The 27,857-nt window shown below is 40.4% G+C and overlaps 1 protein-coding gene across 2 annotated transcripts in view; it reads right to left on the reverse strand.

The window, feature by feature from the left end:
• IDE (insulin degrading enzyme) overlaps positions 1-27,857 on the reverse strand; it is a 123,509-nt gene that overhangs the window by 35,645 nt on the left and 60,007 nt on the right. For both annotated transcript variants that reach the window (XM_050804443.1, XM_050804442.1), the window contains exons 6-13: positions 23,303-23,415; positions 21,995-22,157; positions 21,389-21,481; positions 20,851-20,942; positions 19,694-19,774; positions 18,057-18,160; positions 3,499-3,601; positions 213-335 (exon numbers count right to left, since the gene is read on the reverse strand). In XM_050804443.1, coding sequence (XP_050660400.1) covers positions 213-335; positions 3,499-3,601; positions 18,057-18,160; positions 19,694-19,774; positions 20,851-20,942; positions 21,389-21,481; positions 21,995-22,157; positions 23,303-23,415 — 872 coding nt within the window. The remainder of the gene's footprint in view (positions 1-212; positions 336-3,498; positions 3,602-18,056; positions 18,161-19,693; positions 19,775-20,850; positions 20,943-21,388; positions 21,482-21,994; positions 22,158-23,302; positions 23,416-27,857) is intronic.

Here is a 27,857-nt window from a genome sequence, read left to right on the forward strand (position 1 = left end):
TTTCCTAGATTCTGCATTGTTTAGTTTGCTTGCTTTAATATTTTCAACCTTCTAATATTTCTTGTAGTTATTCTTTCTGCAGCTTTTTTGTCATCTATCAGTATGTGAGCCCCCCCAAATCAACATAGTACCAAATGTAAGAAATCATTTCTCTAGTCCCCCATGTGTTAGGTCTGTCCCCCAATTTAAAATCACTGATTCAAACACATTACCTTAATAAGAGCAGGGTATGGTGTCGCCTCTTTTTCTAACGGTAAAATCTCAAAATTCGTAGGAATAAATTCATTCTTTGTAGGAAGTTTAAATTTCCCATTCAGGTCAGCATTTTGCCATTTCTGGATGAGTAATGAAACACACAAATGCAGTAAGAGCCTGATTTAAGAGTTTAAAATAGTATCTCTGCTCAATATATGGGCAAGTATTAAGTGCACAGATGTCACACAGCATTGTTTTCCATCATATATAAAGGAGGTACTACCAAATCTATTGATCGGTTTTCATGAAATTTGAGTCGGTCTTTCTAGTACTAGTAAAGATTTTGTGCTCATATATCTATTCTTCCTCTCCACATCTCCAAAATGACCAGCTGAGGAACAGAGACTATGGAACACAGAAAAGCTGACTGGTCCATATGCAGATCATGTTTATTCTAGCTCTTTAAATAATGGAGAATAATCTGCCCAGGAATATATTCCCACAACTGCTAGACAATAGGTCATTTATATAAGAGCCATACTTTCAGCTATACTATCCATGTATGGCCTGAAAGCCAGGCTAAAGGGGGTGTCTTTCACTTCAGTACTTCTCTCTTTTTTTTTCTTCCGGAGACAGAGTCTTGTTCTGTTGCCCAGGTTGGAGTGCAGTGGCATGATCTCAACTCACTGCAACCTCCGCCTCCTGTGTTCAAGCGATTCTCGTGCCTCAGCCTCCCAAGTAGCTGGGACTACAGGTGTGTGCCACCACACCCGATTAATTTTTATATTTTTAGTAGAGATGGGGTTTCACCATGTTGGCCAGGCTGGTCTTGAACTCCTGGCCTCAACTGATCCACCCACTTCAGCCTCCCAAAGTGCTGGGATTACAGGTGTAAGCCACCATGCCCAGCCTCACTTCAGTACTTCTTTTTTTCTTTTGCAGACAGAATCTCACTCCAGCCCAGGCTGGAATGCAGTGGCGTGATCTTCACTCACTGCATCCTCCAACTCCCTGGGATTACAGGTGTGCACCACCACACCCAGCTAATTTCTGTATTTTATTAGAGACAGGGTTTCACTGTATTGCCCAGGCTGGTCTCAAACTCCTCATCTCAATCTGCCCACCTCAGCCTCCTAAAGTGCTAGGATTACAGACATGAGCCACCGCACTCGGCCTTCAGCACTTCTTAAGAACTGGCCCATACCTCTCCCAGATGATCATGTGAACTTTTAAGTGAACCAGTAGTTCAAGCATAAGGTTAAGAACAAAGTTGAGGCCAGATGCAGTGGTTCACGCCTGTAATCCCAGCACTTGGGGAAGCCAAGATGTGTGGATCACAAAGTCAGGAGTTTGAGACCAGTCTGGCCAACATAGTGAAACCTCATCTCTATTAAAAATACAAAAAATCAGCCGAGTGTGGTGGTGTGCATCTGTAATCCCAGCTACTCAGGAGGCTGAGACAGGAGAATCACATGAACCTGGGAGGCAGAGGTTGCAGTGAGCCAAGATCGCGCCATTGCACTCCAGCCCGGGCAACAGTGCGAGACTCCGTCTAAAAAACAAAAAAAACACACACAGTTGAGATTTAGGTTGGGATTCACACAACCTGTAGGCTGGATCTGTTCCCTGTCCTAGTTCTAAAACCTAAGTGGGAGAGATCACAGGCCACTGATGGTTGAACCTAATTTATAAGGCTTTTCATCATTAAAAAAAAAAAAAAAAAAACTGGCCAGGAGAAAAAAGCAACCAGCCTGGACAACAGAGCAATGCCCTGTCTATTAAAAAACAACAACAACAACAACAACAACCGATTGTCAATAATTATGATTTCTGGATTCAGTAATTTGATCTCTAGTTGGTGTGGCACAGCCTTGCAGATTTTACGGTTCTATCTTAGCTCCTGTGTTTGTGTCTTTCCGCACTGGGCAAGTTGGCCATATTTCCTAAGTGGTATCTTAGGTTTCCAGAACAGCTGAATAGTAGGGACTAGGAAACACTTAATAAGTAATTTCACTACTGAGTTCCCAGAGAGATGTGTTCTTAAAAAATTCCCAGCCAGCCATGGTGGCTCACGCCTGTAATCCCAGCACTTTGGGAGGCTGAGGTGGGAGGATCACAAGGTCAAGAGATTGAGACCATCCTAGCCAACACGGTAAAACCCTTTCTCTACTAAAAATACAAAAATTAGCTGGGCGTGGTGGCATGCGCCTATAGTCCCAGCTACTTGGGAGGCTGAGGTAGGAGAATCGCTTGAACCCGGGAGGCAGAGATTACAGTGAGCCGAGATTATGCCACTGTACTTCAGCCTGGTGACAGAGCAAGACTCCATCTCAAAAAAAAAAAAAAAAAAAAAAAAAAGCCCATTCAGGGCAGGTTTATTCTGGTCAGAATCTGGTGAACATGGGGATTCTTTCTTGTTTTAGAACTATTTCAGACCCAGCACTAATTCATGGAAGATCAGCTTTCCTCACAGTTTAGAGAGATGGACATTTTCACACACTGGGGGGCTTCAATGATCTCCTTCTGTATTATGAATATGTCAGAGAGCTGTGAAGTATCAGTGATGATTTTCTTTCTTAAACTAATTCCTTTTTTGTATGTCATTACACAGGTACATTTTTAAAATGTCCATTACTCGAGTTTAGCTAGAATCTAGTCAGTAAAGTTTTCTGGTCTTTTCCCAGGAATAATGGAGCCAATCTCAAAGGCACATAGCCAATGAGAATCAAAAGAGAAAGAAAGAAAAAGTACTAGATAAGTAGGTAACATTCACAAGCAAAATCCTGACTACTGATGAATGGGACAAAATATTGTCTTAACATACCTGTTCTGAAAATCATAATTCCCCTATGTTGACAAAAAGAACGGTGCTATAACATGAGGCATAAAACATAGCATCTCCTGAAGTGAACATGGTATGAATCCTAGAGCCTCCTTCTCAGCCTGTGTTCACAGCAAGACTGTGAGCCCCTTGGAGCCCTTGCATTGGTCTCTCATGCTTCCTACTTCCATCTCTTCTTGCCTTTCTGCTGCCTGTGCCTGTGTACCCTGCACTTCAGTTACCTTTTATGGCATGAGGCACAACCCTGGTGGTTTGACAGACACATGAGAAAGTGGCTAGAGTATCATGTCTTCATGAAAAGGCTAAACTCCAGCTCCTTATCTACTTATTGATTTCTCTTAGGATGGTACAGACAACACTAGGTCATCAGTCTTCCACACTCTGCGGTCTTAGTTGGTGGATCTAGGAAGCAATGTCCTTCTGATTCCTCACAGGCTTATTCACAGATGAGCTAACCCTACCTTGATGACTTCATCTGGTATAGCTTCTTGTTTGTACTGGGTTCCATACCACTCTTCTGTGCGATCAGTTTTTCCTTCAAAAGATTTAGAAACTATTGCAACCCTAGAGATAGAAAAAACAAACAAAAAAACCCTGTAAACTCACACTGTATATATAAATTTAAAGAACCTGATTAAGGACAATATAAATAATATCCAAGAACGTGCTGGGCCTCTTAAGACCCAGCAAATCCTGTAAGGCTTAGTCCAAACAAGCAATATAAGAATAGAGGTTTCTGATCATAGTCCCTGTTATCCTTTAGTTATAGTCCATTATTTTCAGTGTGAAAAACTGCTCACAGGAGAGATTCCTCTAGGTTGCTACTGACTAAAATTTAAAAAGAAGAGTAGCTGGGGGAAAAAATATAACAAGGTCAGTTAAAAAACAGTCCTTAAAAAAAGCAAAGAAATTGTGGATGTGGTGGCTCATGCCTGAAATCCCAGCACTTTAGGAGGCTGAGGCAGGAAGATCGCTTGAGCCCAGGAGTTCAAGAGCAACCTGGGCAAAATAGTGGGACCTGTCTCTACAAAACATTTTAATAATTAACCAGGTGGGGTGGCACGCACCTGTAGTCCCAACTTCTTGGGAATCTGAGGTGGGAGGATTGCTTGAGCCCAGGAGTTTGAGGCTGCAGTAGGCTAGAATCACACCACTGCACTCCTGCCTGGGTGACAAATCAAAACCTTTTCTCTTGGGAAAAAAAAAAAAAAGGCAAAAAAGTACTCCTTCCTAGGAATATCTCAAGTGCAGAATTAACAGGAATGATAACAGGAATGACTAACAAAACCTGTTGGCTCATCCAGATATTTTAAAAATGTGACACACATACCCAAGAAACTTTTATTATTGCTTGCTACATTTCTGCTCTATGTTTTTTTCCTGCCAGAGACTGGCATCAAATATATCTACTACAAATACACAGGCCTTCCTGCTACTAGGGGAGAAAGGGACAAGACCAAAAAATGTCTACTACGGTAACCTCTGCCTCCTGGGTTCAAGAATTCTCCTGTCTCAGCCTCCCAAGTAGCTGGGATTACAGGCGCCTGCCACCATGCCTGGTTAATTTTTTTTTTTTTTTTTTTTGAGTCGGAGTTTTGCTCTTGCCACCCAGGCTGGAGTGCAATGGTGTGATCTTAGCTCACTGCAACCTCCGCCTCCCGGGTTCAAGCAATTTTCCGGCCTCAGCCTCCCAAGTAGCTGGGATTACAGGTGCCCGCCACCATGCCCAGCTAATTTTTGTATTGTTAGTAGAGATGGGGTTTCACCATATTGGCCAGGCTGGTCTTGAACTCCTGACCTCAGGTGATCCGCCTGCCTCAGCCTCCCAAAGTAATGGGATTACAGGTGTGAGCCAGCCTAAAAGCTTTTTTTGATGCGACAGTAGAAACAGCCCAGAAGAGAAGTCAGACGGAAAAAAGTGTTCAAGGACAGGCATGGTGGCTCACGCCTGTAATCCCAGCATTTTCAGAGGCCAAGGCAGGCGGATCACGAGGTCAGGAGATGAGACCATCCTGGCTAACATGGTGAAATCCCATCTCTGCTAAAAATACAAAAAATTAGCCAGGCATGGTGGTGGGCGCCTGTAGTCCCAGCTACTTGGGAGGCTGAGGCAGGAGAATGGCGGGAACCCGGGAGGCGGAGCTTGCAGTGAGCCGAGACTGCCCACTACACTCCAGCCTGGGCGACAGTGAGACTGTCTCAAGCAAAAAAAGAAAAGAAAAAAAAAGTGTTCAAGGAGGGAAGGCAGAGATAAAATGATGTCAAAAGATAAGTGAACAAAAAATGACAAGACTAGAGGAGCAAAAGAAGTTCAGAACCAGTGGAACTCTAAGCCATCCCTGTAAAGCACTATCAGGGACACTCTGCCTCTACCGCCTTTTAATCATTGAAGTTGGAATCATTACATCCCCACCAGTGGACTCAACCACAGGCTGGGACCAGTCCTATTTTGAATCTTATGGGTCAAGGAATTCTAGCCAATTAGCTTGGGCAACTTGGTGTAAAGTCAGTCCTGCTATTGGTTCCACTTCTCCCTTAAGTCCCAATTCCCAATTCAAATAACTAGGTCCATATCTGTTCCTGCTTGTTCTCACCTATCCCCCTAGAGGTTTGATTCTAGCCTCTGAATGTTGGCCTCACAGCTGAAAGCCTAGTACTTGCAATCGAAACTCCCCTCTGATGATACTCATCCATTTTGAGAATCCCAGTCTCTGTTCCAAATACCTGCCCCTTGTAGAACCTCCCCAACTTCAACGCTAGTAGTGTGAACTACCATCTATTTTTTTTGTTTGTTTGTTTGAGACGGAGTCTCACTCTGTCACCCGGGCTGGAGTGCAGTGGCCGGATCTCAGCTCACTGCAAGCTCCGCCTCTCAGGTTTACGCCATTCTCCTGCCTCAGCCTCCCGAGTAGCAGGGACTACAGGCACCTGCCACCTTGCCCGGCTAGTTTGTTTTTTTTTTTTTTGTATTTTTTAGTAGAGACAGGGTTTCACCGTGTTAGCCAGGATGGTCTCGATCTCCTGACCTCGTGATCCGCCCGTCTCGGCCTCCCAAAGTGCTGGGATTACAGGCTTGAGCCACCGCGCCAGGCCCCATCTATTTTTTATACATTCTAGATAAAATACTCTACCTGGCTGACTGGACTTGGTCTTGTTATCTGCTTTTTGGTAGATATCCTAAAGCAAGCTGACTCACCTGTCAGTATGACTGACTAATCCTCCAGCTGTAGGTGTTTCTGATCTGGCCTATCTGCCACTAACCACTACCAGTTCTAGAAAACATGCTAAATAAGAAATATGTTCCACAGAAAGATACAGAGGAATCATACGGTTTGACAGATCAAAGAGTTCTATTATTGCATCCAGAAGGAAGTGATGCATGTTGGTAGTTCAAGAATCCCTTTTGAGTTGTATGTGTAGAGTTCACAGAAATCATATAGCTGTATGAAGAGTGTATGGTATCTCTTAAGGGCATTCAATACATGATAGAGCCTATGCAGACTCAGGCCTAGGAGCTTGGGCTTGTTGATTTCTCAGAGAATGAATAGATTGATTCTCAAGGAGACTTTTAAAAAACACATTAAGTAGAAGAATCTGGTAGATGGTCTTCTCATCTACTCTTCCATGAAACACTTGATTTCTTTTTTTTTTAGAGACAGGGTCTCACTCTGACACCCAGGCTGGAGTGGACTTGCCCTCTGAAACAAGAAAACCTTAAACTCAGTTCTGAGAAAGTAAACAAGCTGCCAAGCCAGATGCTCTGGAGGATGACTATCTGACACAGAAAGCAGACACTGAAGGCTGTGCAGTAATGCTCAGGTTAAAAAAAGGAGGGGAAAAAGGCAGACCCATCAAGTACAGTCTTTAGGGATTTGGATAGCTATATACCAAAGTGAGGTGTACGGGTAACATGTGAAATGTTATTATAAGGAAATAGACAAGCACAGTTCCTCAGACTAGGCACAGATCAAATACCAGACTAACAAAAAGAGATACTTTCAGACCAACAGTTAGTATATCATTAAGGAATTCAAGATTGAAATATACAATGAAAGGGAATGTATGATGTAATAAATAGAGACAGGGAAGAAAATAATGGTAGAGACAGAGTATACACACATCAAACCCATATAGACACCTATGAACCAGAGTGTGAAAGTACAGGGAAGAGCACTTGAATTAGGAGAAAAACAATAATTGAAGTACAGATACCTATGGTATACACAACCGCAGACAGTTGAGAAAAACTAGTACAAATATTGGAGCACTTTAGACCATCTGCTGAAAATCTAATTATACGAAAAATAGGGTTTCTTTTTTTTGAGACGGGATCTCGTACAGTGGTGTGATCATACCTCACTGCAGCCTTGAACTCCTGGGCTCAGGTGATCCTCCTGCCTCAGTCTCTCAAGTAGCTGGGACTATAGGCATATACCACCATATCCAGCTAATTTTTTTTTTTTTTTTTTTTTTTTTTTGGTAGAAATGAGGTCTCACCATGTTGCCCAGACTGGTCTCAAACTCCTGAGCTCAAACAATCCTCCCGCCTTGGCCTCCCAGAGTGCTAGGGTTACAGGTGTGAGCCACCATGCCCAGCCCAGTTTTTTTTTTAATGTGGCTAGAGTGTGGGGGAAGAAAAGGCTGCCAATATGGTAATGATGTGATCCTTAGAAATGAGAAAACAGGCCAGGCACGGTGGCTCAAGTCTGTAATCCCAACACTTTGGGAGGCCAAGGCTGGTGGGTCACTTGAGCCCAGGAGTTCAAGGCAAGCCTGGGCAATACAGTGAGACTCTGTCTCTAATTAAAGAAAAAGAAAGAAATTTAAAAATGAAACATGACAAAACACAACCTTTTCATACTAAAACTTACAACAGCAAGAAAAGGAAGCAGTGGGCTAGAATGAATGCTGTTGACTTCAAGTACATTTAAAAATGTTTGGAGGGAATGCAGCTGTCGAAGCTGGATGGAACTCACCTGGAAACAAAAGGTCTCCTGACTACAGACATTAAAAGGCAATATGGTTCCCAAATAATAAATTCTCTTGAGATTTTTACAAATGATCCCTGACAAAGAAAAGGGAAAAGATATCCAAAGAATGAGAAGAGGCTTCATAGGTAATTGTGATTAATTCAAACAGAATTAGTGGAAAGGGCACAGACCTGGCAATAAGAAACTGGGATTCTGGCAGATACTCTGAATCACTTTCTTTGAAATCTTGCCAAAATTACAGATCTAAGTTAGGCACAAGCCATTTAGCCTCTCTAAACCTCAGTATCATTAATTTTTAATTTTTTTTTTTTTTTGAGACGGAGTCTCATTCTGTTGCCCAGGCTGGAATACAGTGGCGTGATCTTGGCTCACCACAACCTCAGCCTCCTGGGTTCAAGCATTCTCCTGCTTCAGCCTCCTGAGTAGCTGAGACTACAGGCACATACCACCATGCCTGGCTAATTTTTGTATTTTTAGCAGAGACAGGGTTTCACTATGTTAGCCAGGCTAGTCTCAAACTCCTGACCTCATGATCTGCCCACCTCGGCCTCCCAAAGTGCTGGGATTAGAGGCATGAGCCACTGCGCCCGGCCTTTTGTATTTTTAATAGAGATGGGGTTTCGCCATGTTGGCCAGGCTGGTCTTGAACTGGTGATCCACCCACCTTGGCCTCCTAAAGTGCTGGGACTACAGGTGTGAGCCACCACACCCGGCCTCATTAATTTTTAAATAAGGATTCAAATTAGATGAACTCTCTCCTTCCACTAGTAAAATTCTATACTATCATGATATCAAATTAGATTTTTAAAGGATACACAGAGAAGACAGAAGGTTGGAAAAAAAATATCTATTGATGAGACTCAAAAATCATACTTAAATAGTGATGAGGCTCGTGAAAAATGCTAAAAACCATTTTTTTTAAAGTGTGTGTGTGTTGTTTTTTTTTTTTTTTGGGAGAAAGAGTCTCGCTCTATCCCCCAGACTGGAGTGCAGTGGCATGATCTTGGCTCACTGCAACCTCCACCCCCTGGGTTCAAGCGATTTCCATGCCTCAGCCTTCTGAGTAGCTGGGATTACAGGTGCCTGCCACCATGCCCGACTAATTTTTGTATTTTTTTTTTTTTTTTTTTTTTTTGAGACGGAGTCTCGCTCTGTCGCCCAGGCTGGAGTGCAGTGGCCGGATCTCAGCTCACTGCAAACTCCGCCTCCCGGGTCTACGCCATTCTCCTGCCTCAGCCTCCCCAGTAGCTGGGACTACAGGCGCCCGCCACCTCGCCCGGCTAGCTTTTTGTATTTTTTTAGTAGAGACGGGGTTTCACCGTGTTAGCCAGGCTAGTCTCGATCTCCTGACCTCGTGATCCGCCCGTCTCGGCCTCCCAAAGTGCTGGGATTACAGGCTTGAGCCACCGCGCCTGGCCTAATTTTTGTATTTTTAGTAGAGATGGGGTTTCACCATGTTGGTCAGGCTGGTCTCAAACACCCAAACTCAGGTAATCCACCTGCCTCAGCCTCCCAAAGTGCTGGGATTACAGGCGTGAGCCACCACGCCTGGACTAAAGTGTTTCTTAAAGTAAGAAAAAAGTCAAGAAAGATAAGGCTTAAAGTTGAGAAAATTCAGTCAACTTTTGAGTTCTTACCAGGTCAAATTCTGGGAAAGACAAAATACAGTTCCTATTTAGAAGAAACTCATAATTTAATAGGACACATGACCTATAGCAAAATGTAATCAGTTAATCTCATGTTAACAGATGGCAGGACTACTCCCCTCTCTTATTTACCTTGTCTTTGAAAGAAACATGGGTCTTTTAACTGTAAAGGTGGACCAAACACAGAAAAAAGGAGTTGAAGATAGGTGAATGAGCCAAGTATGAAATCACTTCTCTGGCCAGGTGTGGTGGCTCACGCCTGTAATCTCAACAATTTGGGAGGCCGAGGCCGGTGGATCACTTGAGTTCAGGAGTTCAAGACCAGTCTGGCCAATATGGTAAAACCCCATCTCCACTAAAAATACAAAAATTAGCTGGGTGTGGTAGTGGGTGCCTGTAATGCCAGCTACTCGGGAGGCTGAGGCAGGAGAATCCTTTGAACCCAGGAGGAAGAGGTTGCAGTGAGCCAAGATTGTGCCACTGCACTCCAGCCTGGGCAACACAGCAAGACTCTGTCTCAAAAAAAATGAAAATTAAAAAAGAGAAATCACATCTCCAAATACAGATGAGTCACAATTTCTAATGCTTATGCCACTACCAAATCCTAACAGAATCATTGTCCATCATCTTTTAGAAATGCTGGAGAACACGAGATGAGGCAGAAAACTGGAGATGGAGATGGGCAAATGCTGTAACTTTCAAAAAGAAAAAAGGAGTGAAGTCTGAACACCAGAAGCCAGTAAATTAGGCATTGATCCCTGACAATATTCTACAGTTAACTGTCAGACTGCCAAACATTTAGACAAGAAGTCCGTTGTTACCACTAGGACTTTCATGGATTAATCAAGAATAACTTCTCCCAAATAAATGGAATTATTTATGACTAAAGGAAGGCACATGACAAAGACTCTATAGCTGTTTTTGTAGATTTAATATGGAAAAACAGGCACCAAATGATAGGATCAGGGGAGCTGGGTGACAATGATCATAGAGTAATAATAGGTAAACACCTTTGAACAAGTCATCAAGTCTCAAAATTCAAAATAATTTTCTAACAATTAGGACTGGCAAAAATGAAACTGGCTACCTTAATATTATGAGTTTCCCATCCTTGGAAGAAGTTAAACTGAAGCTGGTAACTACTTAGCTGGGATACTACAGAACAGATACACAGTACCATACTGTACCATTTTACATAAGGGACTTGAGCACCTTGGATTTTGATATCCATGGGAGTCTTGGAACCAATCTCCTGCAGATATGGAGGGCCAAGTGTATACCTAACAGGAGTTGGATTAAATGGCCTCTAAGGTTCCTTTTATTCTTTTTTTTTTTTTTGAGACAGAGTCTTGCTCTGTCGCCCAGGCTGGAGCGCAGTGGCCGGATCTCGGCTCACTGCAAGCTCCACCTCCCGGGTTTACGCCATTCTCCTGCCTCAGCCTCCTGAGTAGCTGGGACTACAGGCGCCCGCCACCTCGCCCGGCTAGTTTTTTGTATTTTTTAGTAGAGACGGGGTTTCACTGTGTTAGCCAGGATGGTCTCGATCTCCTGACCTCGTGATCCGCCCGTCTCGGCCTCCCAAAGTGCTGGGATTACAGGCTTGAGCCACCGCGCCCGGCCTGGTTCCTTTTATTCTTAAGAGTGTCCTGTTTATTTCCCTACCTGGTTGCAATGTTAAACTTGTCTCAGTGGGTATTAAAGAAGGTAATCTTACCCTTGAGCCACCCTAGTCTGGCCTGGCAGTTGGCAGTATTATCCCAGGTTGTTTTGCACCATGTATCACTGACCTACTGCAGTTACAATTGTAACAGTCACAGAGACCAATCCTGTAGAGGAAAAGTGCTTTCTCTTTAAATGTGAGAGTAAAAAGAGGTATTTAACTCTAATTGCATAAGGTATCACATTTAGAAATATGCAATTTCAAAAGTAAAACACATGCTCCAGCAAATGCACTCCTACAAAGTGTTGCTGGGTCAATTACTGGCTCTAGAGCAGCAAGAATTAGAATTTAAATCATGGTTTTTTCTTACCAAAAAAAAAAAAAAAAGCACAACCTTATTATATGGTATACCTTTAATATAGCATTAGCTTGTGTTTGTACAACACTTTTTGACTTTGCTAAAACATTTTACATCATATAAAGCACTATCCCCATTTTGCAGATGAACAGGGTTCAAGGAAATTAAATGAGAGCCAGTATTCATGACATTATATAAAGTTAACTTTTCACAAGTCCCCCTTTCAGGACTGTCAACTCTGAGGTTTCACATAAGTGATTCAATAAACGTTGAAGGAAAAAAATTATGTATCCAAGATCTCATGACTAGTAGTAGGTGACAAAACCACACAAAACTAGTAACTGGAAGGAATCTTAAAGATTGTTTAGTGAGGCTGGGTATGGTGGCTCATGCCTATAATCCCAGCACTTTGGGAGGACAGGGCGGGTGGATCACTTGAGGTCAGGAGTTTGAGACCAGCCTGGCCAACGTGATGAAATCTTGTCTCTACTAAAAAAAAAAAAAAAAAAAAAAAAAAATACAGGCTGGGCTTGGTGGCTCACACCTGCAATCCCAGCACTTTGGGAGGCTGAGGCAGGTGGATCGCCTGAGGTCAGGAGTCAAGACCAGCCTGGCCAACACAGCAAAACCCCATCTCTACTAAAAATACAAAAAGTTAGCTGGGCATGGTGGCAGGAGCCTGTAATCCCAGCTACTTGGGAGGCTGAGGCAGGAGAATTGTCTGAACCCGGGAGGCGGAGGTGCAGTGAGCCGAGATTGCGCCATTGTACTCCAGCCTAGGCAACAAGAGCGAAACTCCATCTCAAAAAACAAAAAACAAAAATTAGTCAGGCATGGTGACGGGTGCGTGTTATCCCAGCTACTGGGAGGCTGAGGCAAGATAATTGCTTGAACCTGGAAAACAGATTGTCTAATAAGTTCTATTAGTAAATCTACAGCTCTTCCTCCTCATGTTGGTAAGAGGTTTTATTTGTAGAAGGTATATATGATAAAATTCAACCAGATTTAGGTTGATTTTTTTCCCCCCGGAATATATAAGTACACTGAGGAAAATACAAATATTTAAACTGTTTTACTTGCCTAAATGAGGCAAGTAAATTAAAATTAGTGTGGCAAGTAAAGTAAAAATTAGTGTGTGTTCTGGGTATTTTTCTTCCATGTATTTCAATCATGTAAGTAAATGCATATATCACTTAATGAGCAGTTTTTAATATTGATGATGTCCATTTTATCAGTGTGTATGTGTTTTTTTTTTTGGAGATGGAGTTTCACTCTTTTGCCCAGGGTGGAGTAAAGTGGCATGATCTTGGCTCACTGCAACCTGTGGCCCCCAGGTTCAAGCGATTCTCCTGCCTCAGCCTCCCAAGTAGCTGGGATTACGGTAGAGACGGGGTTTCGCCATGTTGGCCAGGCTGGTCTTGAACTCCTGACCTCAGGTGATCCACCCACTTCAGTCTCCCAAAGTGCTAGGATTATAGGCATGAGCCACCACGCCCAGCCTTCTTTAAGGCAGGGTCTCACTCTGTTGCCCAGGCTGGAGTGCAGTGGCATGATCACGGCTCACTGCAACCTCCACCTCCTGGGCTCAAGCAATCCTCCCACCTCAGCCTCCTGAGTAGCTGGGACTACAGGCATGTACCACCACACCCTGCTAATTTGCATATTTTTTTTAGAGATGGGGTTTCATCATGTTGCCCAGGCTGGTCTCAAATTCCTGCGCTCAAGCAATCCTCCCTCTATGCTTGCAAAATGCTGGCATTACAGGCGTGAACCACTGTGCACGGCCAATGTGTTTTTGTCAGTGGTTACTGCTTTTCATGTTCTATCCAAGAAATCTTTGCCTATCTCAAGGTTTTGAAGATATTTTCCTATTTTTTCTGGAAGTTTTATAGATTTAGTGCTTATATTTAGGTCTATGATCTATCTCAAATTTTATAAATAGTATGAGGTAAAGGTCAAGTTTCATCATTTTTCATATAGATATGCAGCTGGTAGAACAGCACCATTTGTTGAAAAGATTTTCCATTCTCAATTATGTTGATGCTCTTGTCAAAAATAAAATCAACTGACTGGCCAAGTACAGTGGCTCATGCCCTCATGCCTGTAATCCCAGCAGTTTGGGAGGCCGAGGTGGGCGATCACCTGAGGTCATGAGTTTGAGACCAGCCTGACCAACATGGAGAAACCCCATTTCTACTGAAAATACAAAAATTAGCCGGGCGTGGTGGCATACACCTGTAATCTCAGCTACTCGGGAGGCTGAGGCAAGAGAATCGCTTGAACCTGGGAGGCAGAGGTTGCAGTGAGCTGAGATCGCACCACTGCACTCTAGCCTGGGCGAGAGTGAGACCCTATCTCAGAAAAAAATTAAAAAAAATTAAAAAAATAAAAAAGGCCAGGTGCAGTGGCACATGCCTGTAATCCTAGCACTTTGGGAAGCTGAGGTGGGAGGATCATTTGAGCTCAGGAGTTCGAGACTAATCTGGGCAACATAGTGAGACTCTTGCTCTACAAAAAAATTTAAAAATTAGCTGGGCATTGGTGGCATATGCCTGTAATCCCAGCTACTTGGGAGGCTCAGGCATGAGAATTGCTTGAACCCAGGAGGAGGAGGTTGCAGTGAGCCAAGATCACGCCAGTGCACTCCAGCCTGGGCAACAGAGCAAGACTGTATTAAACAAACAAACAAAAAAGCCGGGTGCGTTGGCTCATGTCTATAATCCCAGCACTTTGGGAGGCCAAGGCAGGCAGATCACCAGGTCAAGAGATCAAGACCATCCTGGCCAACATGGTGAAACCTGTCTCTACTAAAAATACAAAAATTGGCTGGGCATGGTGGCACGCGCCTGTAGTTACAGCTACTAGGGAGTGCAGGAGAATCGCTTGATCCCAGGATGCAGAGGTTGCAGTGAGCCGAGACTGTGCCATTGCATTCCAGCCTGGTGACACAGCGAGACTCCGTTTAAAAAAAAAAAAGAAAAAAGAAAAAAGGCCCGGAACGGTGGCTCATGCCTGTAATCCCAGCACTTTAGGAGGCTGAGGTGGGCGGATCACCTGAGGTCAGGAGTTCGAGACCAGCCTGGTCAACATGGTGAAATCCCGTCTCTACTAAAATAAATTAGCCAGGTGTGGTGGTGGGTGTCTGTAATCCCAGCTACTTAGGAGGTTGAGGCAGGAGAATTGCTTGAACCTGGGAGGCGGGGTTGCAGTAAGCCGAGATCGCACCATTGCACTCCAGCCTGGGTGATAAAAGTGAAACTCTATCTCAAAAAAAAAAAAAAAAAAAAATTAAACAGGTATAGTGGCTTGCACCCATAGTCCCAGCTACTCAGGAAGCTGATGCAGGAAGATCACTTAAGCCCAAGAGGTCAACGCTGCAGTGAGCTATGATCTCGCCACTAGAGTCCAGCCTTGGTGACAATGCAAGACCCTGTCTCTAAATAAATAAATCAAAAGAAGAAAAACAGCCTACCAGGATTTGGGTTATGATTACACTGAGTCTATGAATCAGATTGGAGAGAACTAACATATTAATAAGTCTCCTAATGTATGAATATAGTATGCTTCTTCATTTATTTAAGTCTTTTTTCATTTTTCTTGGCTACTGTTTGTTCTCTTCTACTGTTTTTAGTTTTTTATGTAGAAGTCTTGCTTATCTTTGGTTAAACTCATTCCTAGTAATATTATGCTTTTGTTGCTATTGTAAATAGTTCTTTTAATTTTCTATTTTTTTGTTGCTATATATAGATATGCAATTGATTTTTGTATATTGACCTTGCAACCTGTGACTGTGCTGAATTCACTTATTATTTCTAGATTTTTGCAGGCGAAAGTAGATTCCTTAGGATTTCCTACATACACAACCCTGTGTATCAGTGTATATATCACTTTAAACCATTTAAATTATGTGAACTATATCTCGCCATCCCCCACTAGACTATGTCAGGCATGAATAACTTAACATATTAGCTTATACAAATATTTAATCTACAACTTTATCTGTTGTTCATTGAATGGAAAACGAAAGATTTCTTCATTTTTCAATTCCTCAGTAAATTATCTAGAGTTGAAAAAGAGCATTTGCTGTTAAAGGCAGAATGATCAACTAACCAATCTCTAGTGAATTCATAGCTGTCGGTAACTTCTTCTAGTTTTTTAGTATGATTTTCTGTATCATAATCAATTTTTGAGTAATTAAGGATTAGGCAATGAATGGGAACTTAACATATTGGCAAGAAACTGCATAGGAAACATTGTAACCTACTGGTACCTCAAACCGGAAATTTAATTTCTAAATAATTTCACATTATTTTCATTGAAAAAGATTTCTAAATTTTGACACTTAATATATTTTTTAAACCTCAAAACCATGGTATCTTATTCCAATTTAAAAATTCTAGGCTCAGTAAGAAAAAGAAAAGAAAATTATAGGCTGCGCATGTGGCTCACGGCTGTAATCCCAGCACTTTGGGGGGCTAAACTGGATTGCTTGAGGCCAGGAGTTTGAGATCCACCTGGGCAATACAGTGAGACCCTATCTCTATAAAAAATTGTTCTTGAAGCTAATTATTTGTACTCACCCAAACACTGTATCATAATATAAAAAATCACTAAAACTTTTTAAAATAGAGATGGGGTCTTACTATGCTACTCAGGCTGGTCTTAAACTCCTAGGCTTAAGTGATCCTCCTGCCTTGGCTTCCCAAAAAAATAGAATATTTAGCTGAATCCTAGCATGAGGTCAGGTAAAATCTGGCTAATAGTATTTCCTAGAAGAAAATCCCCCGACTCCACCAACCACCTAGGAGTCACAATAGATAGGCCAAGCCCACCTGAACATTAGAGGACATTAATTATTGTTCTCAACCTAAACAGTATGGTGCAAGTCATATATATGCAATTATAGCTAATGAATCTTTGATAATATGTCTGGAAAAGTTAAAACAATGGTAACTAGGAAAAGACTCTGACAGTACAGTTCTGTCAAAAGGATTTTTTTTTTTTTTGAGATGGAGTTTCCCTCTTGTCTCCTAGGCTGGAGTGCAATGGCATGATATTGGCTCACAGCAACCTCCACTTCCCAGGTTCAAGCGGTTCTCCTGCCACAGCCTCCTGAGTAGCTGGGATTACAGACGCATGCCACCACACCTGGGGAATTTTGTATTTTTAGTAGAGACGGAATTTCTCCATGTTGGTCAGGCTGGTCTCGAACTCCCACCTCAGGTGATCCGCCCACCCTGGCCACCCAAAGTGCTGGGATTACAGGTGGGAGCCACCATGCCAAGCCCCAAAAGATTTTTTCTTCAAAAAGTTCTATCACATTGTTGATCTTATTCATAAAACAACTGTTCCAAAAAACTTATTTACTTTTTTTTTTTTTTTTGGATACGGAGTCTCGCCCTGTCTCCCAGGCTGGAGTGAGTGGCGCGATCTCGGCTCACTGCAAGCTCCGCCTCCCGGGTTCACGCCATTCTCCTGCCTCAGCCTCAGTAGCTGGGACCACAGGCGCCGCCACCACTCCTGGCTTATTTTGTTTTTGTGTTTTTAGTAGAGTCGGGGTTTCACCATGTCAGACAGGATGGTCTGGATCTCCTGACCTCGTGATCCGCCCACCTCGGCCTCCCAAAGTGCTGGGGTTACAGGCGTGAGCCACCGCGCCCGGCCAAAACTTATTTACTTAATCACCAAATTGCCAGTAGAATTTCAAAAATACTTCCCCAACAGAGGAGAAAAATTAAAAATGTAAAACGTATCATTCAATTATATTCCATCATTTGACTTTAGAAAACATATATGAAATTCAGTTTTAAGGGAGGAATATCATGTGGTGGCTCACAGGCACTTTAGGGACTACTTTCCTCTAGCAAGAATATCTCTGCTGCTATAAGAGTTTGGACTTTTGATTTCGTGGTTAACCACTGGTCAATCAGGAGGATTCTGAGATTGTAATCTTTACTGTGCCTTAAGTAAAAGAGGGTGTCTTCACTTGCTTATATGAGCCAGATAGGTGGGCTGATACTTTGGCAGTTTGAGTTAGAATAAAGTCAGGTTAAGACAGGTTATTATTCTATTTTATTTATGATAATAAAATTATATTTGTTTTTTAAAATGTCCTCATCTTTTGGAAATACTGCCTCAAAATAATCTAGGGTGGAAGGAGGATGACTGAAGAGGGATGGATAAAAAAGACTGGCCATGTATCAGTGGTTGAAGCTTGGTGTTGCTTCATTATACTATTCTCTACTTTTATAATCATGCTTGATAAAATGTTTAAAAGCATTTTATTCAAAATTTCAAATTTTTTCAGATTCTAATCACTATTGAAACTTTAGTGTATAATAGTAAAATCTGTATGGTGACTCACCGGACATTTTCTGGTCTGAGTTTATCGAGAACCATCTCTATTAAGTCAGGTCTAAATTCTTCCAGTAAATATTCCGCTGTGAGTACTTCTTCTAGGGGATAATACTTTTAAAAAGGAAAATATAAATAAATACACATAGCTACTACATAGTTTATTAAAGCAGATATGTAACACATTAAATTCATTACTGTACACCCTTTCTCCCTTCAATTAAATTTTACTCCATTGGAAAAATTTTCTGTGGCCCTAAATCGTTTTCTCTTTCCTACCACATTGTTAAGCAGTTTCATATTGTTTGATGATTCTGCCAAATATACTGTTAATCTCCAAACATACTTCCATTATAGAGAGCAAAATCACATTTCTTTCACGGAAAACCATGAATATTTCTGGTCAAAAATTGAGTACTTCTTAATGAAGAAAATTCGGTAATAAAATGCTGACACCTACAGCATTTTTTAATATAAAGTACACACATTTTTATGAACAGAATTTCCTAAATTTCTATGAAACATACTAGACAAACATTTGGGAAACTGTTGTGGGAAAAAAATGGCTTATATTTTTGACCAGTGTAGAAAAACAACGCAGAAGATGCTTTTTGGTAAGAGCAACTTCCAATATTGGTAAGAGCAGCTTCCACACTGACTGATTCATTCATCCAATAAATATTTAATGAACATCTACTCTGTGCCAGGCACTGTTCCACACACTATGGATAAAACAGTAGGTAAGACACATGAAATCCTTTGTCCTCCAAGAAGTGCACAGACATTGTAATTGGGAGGGAGGCAGACAATAAACAAATATTGTAATTTTAGTGAGAGGTGCTATGAAAACAATAAAAAAGGGGGAGGGGCATTATTTTAGATTGGGAAGTCAGAGAAGGTCTGAGGAGAAGAAATCTGAGGGGAGACTCAAATGATAAGAATCTAGCCAGGCAAAGATCAGATAGAAAAGTGTTTCATGTAGAGAAAATAGCAATGGGGGAGGAATAAACTTAATGTCTGAAAATTAGAGAGCCAGTACAGTTGGAGTGGAATGCAAATGGGAGAGATGGGCTGGACAGTGGTATAGAAGATGGCCAGATAGGCTGGGACCACATCACTTTGTAGGCCAAGGAAAATTTTGCATTTTATGCCAACTCTGTTGGGAAACCACTGAAGGAATTTAGACAGAGGAGTGAAACATTCAGATTTTAGTTTTCAGAAGATCACGAGGCTGGAAAAATAAACTACAATGGGGACCAAGAGGAAAATAGGGATCCCAGGTAAAAGACTATCATGGTAGCCCAAGCAAGAAATCATGATAGCTCAGACTAGGATGGTAGCAATGGAAATTAAAAAAAAGTAAACAATCAATAGCTTTCACGTAAGTAGCACTTGACATGCTGCAGAACTGAAATATATTTAAAGTCAATAAGCAAAATGCATATTTAACAAAAATATTACAGAAAATAAATTTCAGGATGAAAATTAAGATTTTAAACATATCCTGACATCAACATTTGCCCTGTTGCTACAAAGTTTAAAGTTTTATACCTCAGCTTCAATAATTCACTTATTACTGAAAATAATATATACAAGATTGCTGAAATACTCTACACAGCAATGTATACAGTAAAATAACAAACTTACATGCAATATTCCTGCAATCTTAGATGTATAGCCCCGTGGCCTCTCTTTGTCTTTAAACCTAAAAGCAACAGCATTCAAGTCCTAAAATAGAAAATTAATCCAATTAGATATGTCCACCCTTATTCAGAAACATTTTTTTTTTTAAGTGTTTGGCTTGCACTATAAGCTTGCTACTCCATAAATACTCCATAAATACTTTATCACACTTTCTGAAAAAATGGCTATGCTTGATTTCGAAATGTATAGGGTATTTAAAAAATTTCTTAATGTGTATAAAATTTAATCCATCAACCTAGGCTTAAAACCAAAAACAAAATAGGTAAACAATTTTCAATGAAAATAACAAATACAGGATATGGCTCTATAGCCCAAGTTGTTGAAACTAGTAGTCAAATAATTTAGAAAAACTGTGTGAAAGAACCTTGTGAGATCCAACAATTCAACCATAGATGATTTTGGTGACTCATTCAGAGAACAGCACTCAGATTAGGAGTTATTGTCATAATTTTTGGAAGCAGAAATTATATCTTTAAACTTTTATCTAGTTAAAAAGGATGTTTCTCATTCTAAAATACATTTGAGAATCTTGATAGGCTTTAAAGCATATTTTTTAAAAACCCATTTTAAAAAGGCTTTTAAAAATTTGAAAGACAAACACCATTTGTTTTATGCAAAAAAAAAAAAAAAAAAAAAAAAAAAAAAGCCGGGCTTTTCCCATACATACAATAATAAAATCACTTTTAATAACACAATCATACATAAACAATTCATTACTTCTTTGAGAGTTTGCTACAGATTTAAAGATCTGAAAATGACAGAGCTCATGCAGCTTTAGGCAGGGAGTAACATAATCCCTGACAGATTCTAGCTCAAGAAACTGCTGATTTTCTTCTGAGCGATGGAAAAGCATTTGATTTCTTCTCTTTTCCATCCTAAAAAGGGCTACATGATGCCTTTCCCCTTAGTTGTGCCCCAAGTAGCAAATCAGACTAGTACAACTAAGCCTTAACTAATACTATTATACATTGCAAAATTTTAGAGTTCAATTAGGAAAAAAACTTTAAAAGTTTAACTGGGCCTTAAATTTAAATTAATTCACATGTATTTGTTCTTGAAAAATAGATTCCTTAAGAAAAGTTTTGGTGAAACAAAAGTACCTTGCACTCTTGGAAAACCCATTCTTGAGGTCCTTCTGCACGTAACTTCTGAATGTATTGAAACATGTGCAAAATTATATCTTCAACATGTACTGGAAAAAAGGGGCACACTTAAAAACCATTCAGTCCTTGAATCCTTCAAAGCAGTGAGCTCAGTCCTAAGGTAAAGTCAGGTAAGTGGAAGATGGTCCCTCTTAGAAAATGCAGTCCTCACCTCCCTGAGACTGGTTTTAGGTGTCCCACACACATGGCCCTCTGGGCTCAGGGATATGTGACAGAAAGGGTGTTGGGGCAGTAAACGAGCAAATAAAAAGCCAAGTCCACATTTAACAAGTGCAACATAATGATCAGTTGTTAAGGGGGGAAGAATCATCCATGAAACAAAGGCCAAGTTACATATGAAAAATACAATGGATAAGTTGTATGAATTAAAGTGTTATAGCTTTCAACATAAAACAGATCCACAGCAAGAAGAAGTTAAAAAACATCATAGAAAGTAAATTTTCATTCAAAAGTAAAAAGGTGAATCAATACTTACATAATCCTTCCTCGGTCAAGTCCACATTAATGATAAAAAACATAAAACCTCGGGCTCCTTCCTTCTGCCCACCAACAAGAGTATTAACCCAGCCTGCAACATTCAAAGGAAATCAACATGATTGATTGCATATGTGGCTTCTTTGAAGCTAAGAAAAATTTTTAAAATTCATATTGTATATTCCTAAGACATGAGAATGAACCTCTTGCAAAAAAGATGGAGGAAAAAAAATCAGTTCAGAAAAGCAGTTTCAGATGGTGCAGAAGTGGGGGCTTTCCTGAAGATTCCTCACATCAATTCCCAGTCAAGAGTAGACTACTGGCTGGGCGCGGTGGCTCATGTCTGTAATCCCAGCACTTTGGGAGGCCAAGCTTGAGACCAGGAGTTTGAGACTAGCCTGGGCAAAATGGTGAAACCCCATCTCTATCTAAAAAAGAAAAAAAAAAAAAAAAAAGACAACAGCATGCCAACAACCACCATCTCACTCACTAACCCAAAATGGTCACATCTAAGAATGTTCATTCACAGGACAATATTCAGGAGAAAATGAGAGCCAGAGTGAAAAGATGTGGTGGACACTCAGAAGCTGCTGCCCAGGAGACTTACCCTTTGATTTAAGTTCTGATAACAGACTTCCAGGACCTTCATGCCCAATGAGATGACCAAGATAATGACCAGGATTTGATTTGTAGTATTTCTGAAGGTCAGGTATGGGAAATGTCACATAGAGATTCCTAATATCTTTAATGGGAACTATTTTGTAAAGTTGCTGGAGAAAACAAATCACAGAGATTAGCTATATACAACTCCTACTGAAGAAAATATTTCTAAACTATGAAGAACGATTTTCATGGAAGAATACCAAATTTAAGAGCAAATCAATTGCCACAGAAAATGATACACTGACCACAAATAAATGACTCAGCACTCTCCTAGTGGAATTTCATTACAGTCGGTACATAGTCCATGTTTGACCCCCTGAACCATGCAGCTAAATATTAATGATTTTGAATGCTTATCTTCAGGTACAGGGTAACAGCTTCAACAGTTATTAAGACTACAGCTACCAAAACTACTTTTAGCATGTAAAGACCAGAACATATTGATAAGTTTTTGGTGATTCATGATCCTAATAAATGTGAGATTGATTTTATTATCCTGACAAATATTTAAAACCACATGGGGGCTGGGTGCGGTGGCTCACACCTATAATCCCTGCACTTTGGGAGGCCAAGGGAGACAGATCACCTGAGGTCAGGAGTTCGACCTCAGCCTGGCCAACATGGTGAAACCCCATCTCTATTAAAAATACAAAAATTAGCTGGGCACGGTGGCATGCACCTATAGTTTCAGCTACTCAGGGGGCTGAGGCAGAAGAATTGCTTGAACCTGGGAAGCAGAGGTTGCAGGGAGCCAAGATCGTACCGCTGCACTCCAGCCTGGGCAACAGAGCGTAACTCCTTGTCAAAAAAAAACAAAAACAGAAACAAACAAACAAAAAAACTACATAGGGGCTGGGTGCAGTGGCTCATGCCTGTAATTCCAGCATTTTGGGAGGCTGAGACAGGTGGGTCACTTGAGATGAGGAGTTCAAGATCAGTCAAGGCAACACGGTGAAACCCTGTCTCCATTAAAAATACAAAAATTAGCCAGGTGTGGCAGTGTGTGCTTGTAGTCCCAACTACTCAGAAGGCTGAGGTGGGAGGATCAACTGAGCCAGGGAGGTTAAGGCTTCAGTGAGCCATGATCGCACCACTGCACTCCAGCCTGGGTGACAATGCAAAACTCTGTTTCAAAAAAAAAAAAAAACATAAATAATGAAATCTCCAAAAATTTTCACCTGGTCTACGGTAAACTAGGTATATATTATGTCCACAAATTAAGAACACAAAATACCAAAATTTATGCACTTACTTTAAGATGTTCTTCTTGGAAAGGGTGTTCAGGAAATTCTGGCAGTGGGACACTTTTGTTCTCTACTTCAGAAAATAACTTTACCACCAGATTAGTCAAGTCATCTAAAGATTCTACAAGAAAACAGACAAGGAAAACAGAACTTAAGCGAATCGTAACATACAACAGGGAGAGCTTAAAATCTTAGGATCTCCTGCAAAGTCTCAGTACCGCTGAAAGGAAAATGTGAAAATGATTACACCTCACACCTATCTCCATTTTAAAAAATTATTCACATTTAAAATATTATCCACAATATTATTTCACAAGTATAATAAAATTAAAACAAATATTAGAAACAATAATTAATTGCATTTGGAAAAATGACTGTGATTATCAACAGGCATATATACTGAACTACTAGCAGAGTATAACATTCACCTTATACATAGATAGAGAATTGCCTTCTATGGTATAAAATTATCTTTTGTGCCTTTAAATGTGAGCATTTGCATATTATTTATAAAATACGCCTATTTTTACTTCAATTTTTTGACATGTATGAAGGACTCCAAAATGCACATGTTATATATGTGTGTGTATATATATGTGATATTAGCAAAATTCTACTTTTGGAAGTATAACAAGAAATGAGTTAGGTCTTTGAGAAGAGGGCACAGCAGTCATAGGATGGAATAAAGAACAGCTTGCTTTTTATTTTATACCTTTCTGTGTGGAATTAAATTTTTTCCATTTGTACAAATTACTATTATCCTAAAAAGAAAGGAGTATTTTAAAAACCTATCTTTTTTTTTTTTTTGAGGCAAGGTCTTGCTCTGTTGCACAGGCTGGAGTGCAGTGGCACGATGCCAGCTAACTGCAACCTCCGCCTCCCAGGTTCAAGTGATTCTCATGCCTCAGCCTCCCCAGTAGCTGGGATTACAGGTGTGCACCACCATGCCCTGTTAGTTTTTTGTATTTTTAATAGAGACAGGGTTTCATCATGTTGCCCAGGCTGGTCTCAAACTCCTGAGCTCAAGTGATCTGGCAACCTCAGCCTCCTGAGGTGCTAGAATTACAGATGTGAGCCACCGTGTCCGGCCAAAACCTATCTTTTTATAAACAAGATAACCTCTCATCTTGATTATGTCTCCTCAAAAACAGGTTATTTATAAATGGTATAAACATTCATAACCTGTTACTATCAGTAAGCATTTGAATCAAATAAGAATCTTGCCTTGATATTCTATGACCCATTTGGAACTTTTCCATGAATTCTCGGGAGTACTAAATGACTATTTGACAGCTGCCTTTATATGGTGTAAAATTCTCTACTGTGCCTTTAAGTGTAGGCATTTGCATTTTATTTATAAAATACACCTACTTTTGCCTCAATTTTTTGACATGTATGATGGACTCCAAAATGTCCAGAGCCAAATACAAGGCAGACCAGGGCTGCTTGTTACATGACAAGTGAATTTAGGAATGCAGAGGGAACACTGTAGCAAGAGATGTCAGAGACATCTTTTTGCAGATGGGACATATGACTTGAAACAAGGTGAGCAGTCAATAAAGGTTTGTGGGCCTGCAGTGCTGGTGACAGCAACATCCTGAGCAAGGTTCTACCAGGTGAATCTTTCTTCTTGCATATTTCTACCCTAGAAGCATAAATTCACAGTGTCACTTTTTACAGGTAAGGGAGCTAAACACTACAGCACAGTCTATCTATCCCACTAAACTGTGGGCTCCATAGAGACCACTGACCTTCATATCATCAAGGTTTGGAAACCTCAGTGTCTGCACTTGATGATTACCTATGTGGCAAGTGTTCAGACAGTTAGTGCTGCCACAGCTAGAGAAACAGCTCCAGGCAAGAACAGAAAAACTTCTTTGTACCCTTGTGACAGAGATCCTCCCACATGGTTACTCCTCCTCTCTCCTCCAGCCAAAAGAAGGAGTGGATTATTTTTGAATCCTCTAAGAGATCGTTTCCTCCTCACACCTCTGTACTGTAAAGACCTCTCTCTCGGGTTCAGCACAGGAAGTCAGTCACAATGGGAGAGTGATGTGTATGGATCAGGGAACTGAGACACTTTATTTTTTAGATACTTATTCTGTCATTTCCACTAAACCAAGAACATTCTGAGGACAGGGCTCAGGTTTGATTCATCTATTGCCATTGTCACTTGCCCATTAAATGCTTACTAAAATCATGTGTTTAATCTCAAATACAACATAGATTTAAACAAACAAACAAACAAACAAGCAAAAAAAACCAGTTTAGGCACCTACCTATTCCCAGGACTGGGTTGTAAACAGCAAGTGATATTTTAACATTCTAAACCCACCTACCTGAAGCAAGCACACAGCATTACAGAGTATGCTTTTTTTAATTGTCCTCTCTCCCTGAACCCATTTTACACCCTGGTTCTTGCTACCAACTTAAAAAAATAGTTTACTTTCTAACTATAAAAGTCACATTTGCCAACAGTAGAAAACTTAGAAACAAAAGCTAAATTATGGTAACAAAAGTTACCATAATTTCATGATTATAAAGATGCTAGAGTGGCTACTACCATTTATGGAGCATTTGCTATGTGCCATACACCATGCTAAACAGTTTTTATTATTTCATTTAAACCTCACAACAGGTACAAGGTACCACCCACCACTTCACAAATGTGAAAACTGAAGTTTGAAAAACTGAAGTAAGTTTGTTAGCTCACAGCCACACAGCTAAGCAAGCGGTATATTTGGAATGAAAAGCCAGGTTGTTGGACTGTGAAATGTGAGTTCTTAACTACTATACAACATTATCAAATTTCTAGTACATGCTTTTCCATTTTGTCTTTTACCTACACCATATATGGTATATTAGAGTTTTTAGTGTTTTGTTGTTGTTTGTTTTTTGAGACAGAGTCTCACTCTGTTGCCCAAGCTGGAGTGCAGTGGCACAATCTTGGCTCACTGCAGCAGCCTCCACCTCCCAGGTTCAAGCGATTCTCCTGCTTTAGCCTCCCAAGTAACTGGGATTACGAGTGCCTGCCACCATGCCTGGTTAAGTTTTATATTTTTAGTAGAGATGGGGTTTCGCCATGTTGGCCAGACTGGTCTCAAACTCCTGACCACAAGTGATCCACCTGCCTCAGCCTTCCAAAGTGCTGGAAATACAGGTGTGGGCCACTGTGCCTGGCCCCTATTAGAGTTTTAAAAAATTTGGGGGGAGGGATATGTCTTAGAATTTTTAATAAATCCCCAAATGGGACCATATAGCACATGTTTTTGTAAACAGCTTTTGTTTTCTCTTTAATATATTAAGAACATTAAAAAATATACAATATATTCTTATATATAATATACATGTATTAATTAAAAATGTTTTATATTTATATATGCATATATAAGAATATATATTCATATATATGAGAATATATTAAGAATATCTTCCCATGATATTAAAATGCTGTCATAAAACTGTTTATTCGTTCAATATACATTTACCTATGATGTGCCAAGCACGAAGCACAAGCCCAGGTACTAAGGATAAAGCAGTGAACAAAACAGTTTCTACTCTCAAGTAATTTACATTTTGGTAGGGTGGACAACAAAAACACACAAACATTTAACACCTGAAGTATTAATAAATACTATAAAGAAAAAGCAAGATGGAAAGCAGAATAAGAAATGCTATTTTTCTATAAGATATTCTATTTTACAATTATAAAATCAGTATTTAGAAAATTTCCTATTAACATTTAGATTGCTAAATTTTTACTAATATATACTATACTGACAGAAACATCTTTTTATATCTCCTATTTGAACTCTGATTATTTCCTGAGATTGCATTTTTAAAAGTAAAAATGCATATTTACTTTTAAGACTGATATTGTTAAACTGCCCTCCAGAAAGACTAAAGCAACTGATACCACCATTACCAATACAAAAAAGCAACACCATCTGCAGTGGGTATTACTTAAAAACAGCAGGAAACAATGTTAGTAGTTAATTTGCATTTTAAAAATCAAACCGTTGTTTACATTCTGAACAGTCTCCCAAGTTTACCATCATCTGTTTTTGTTTTTTTTTCCCCCAGTTTTCTGAATTGTTATAAGGTCAAATCTGCCAATCTTTGTCCTTTTTGTGTGTGTGTGTTTTTTTTTTAACATGGGATCTCTCTCTGCCACCCAGGCTGGAGTGCAGTGGTGTGGTGATCACAGCCCACTGCAGCCTTTAACTCCTGGGCTCAAGGGATCTTCCTCCTTCAGCCTCCCTAGCAGCTAGGACTATAGGTGCAGACTACCACATCCCGCTAATTTAGAAAAAATTTTTTTTGGTAGAGACAGGATCTTACTATGGTGCTCAGGCTGGGCTTGCCTTGCTTTTATATGCTTAGAGCACCTATTACTGTAGTAATTTGTATTTTTTTCAGATCTCCACTTAAACTTCTTTGGGGAACACAATGATTTAAACATAAAAATCCCCACCTAATTATTCTCTAACAAGTAGATCATTTTCAAAGGACTCTGAGCAAATAAGCACCTCTATCTTATATCCATCTTCTAATACTGTGAAA

This window comes from Macaca thibetana, chromosome 9 (assembly GCF_024542745.1).
Source record: "Macaca thibetana thibetana isolate TM-01 chromosome 9, ASM2454274v1, whole genome shotgun sequence".
NCBI classification, from domain to species: domain Eukaryota; kingdom Metazoa; phylum Chordata; class Mammalia; order Primates; family Cercopithecidae; genus Macaca; species Macaca thibetana.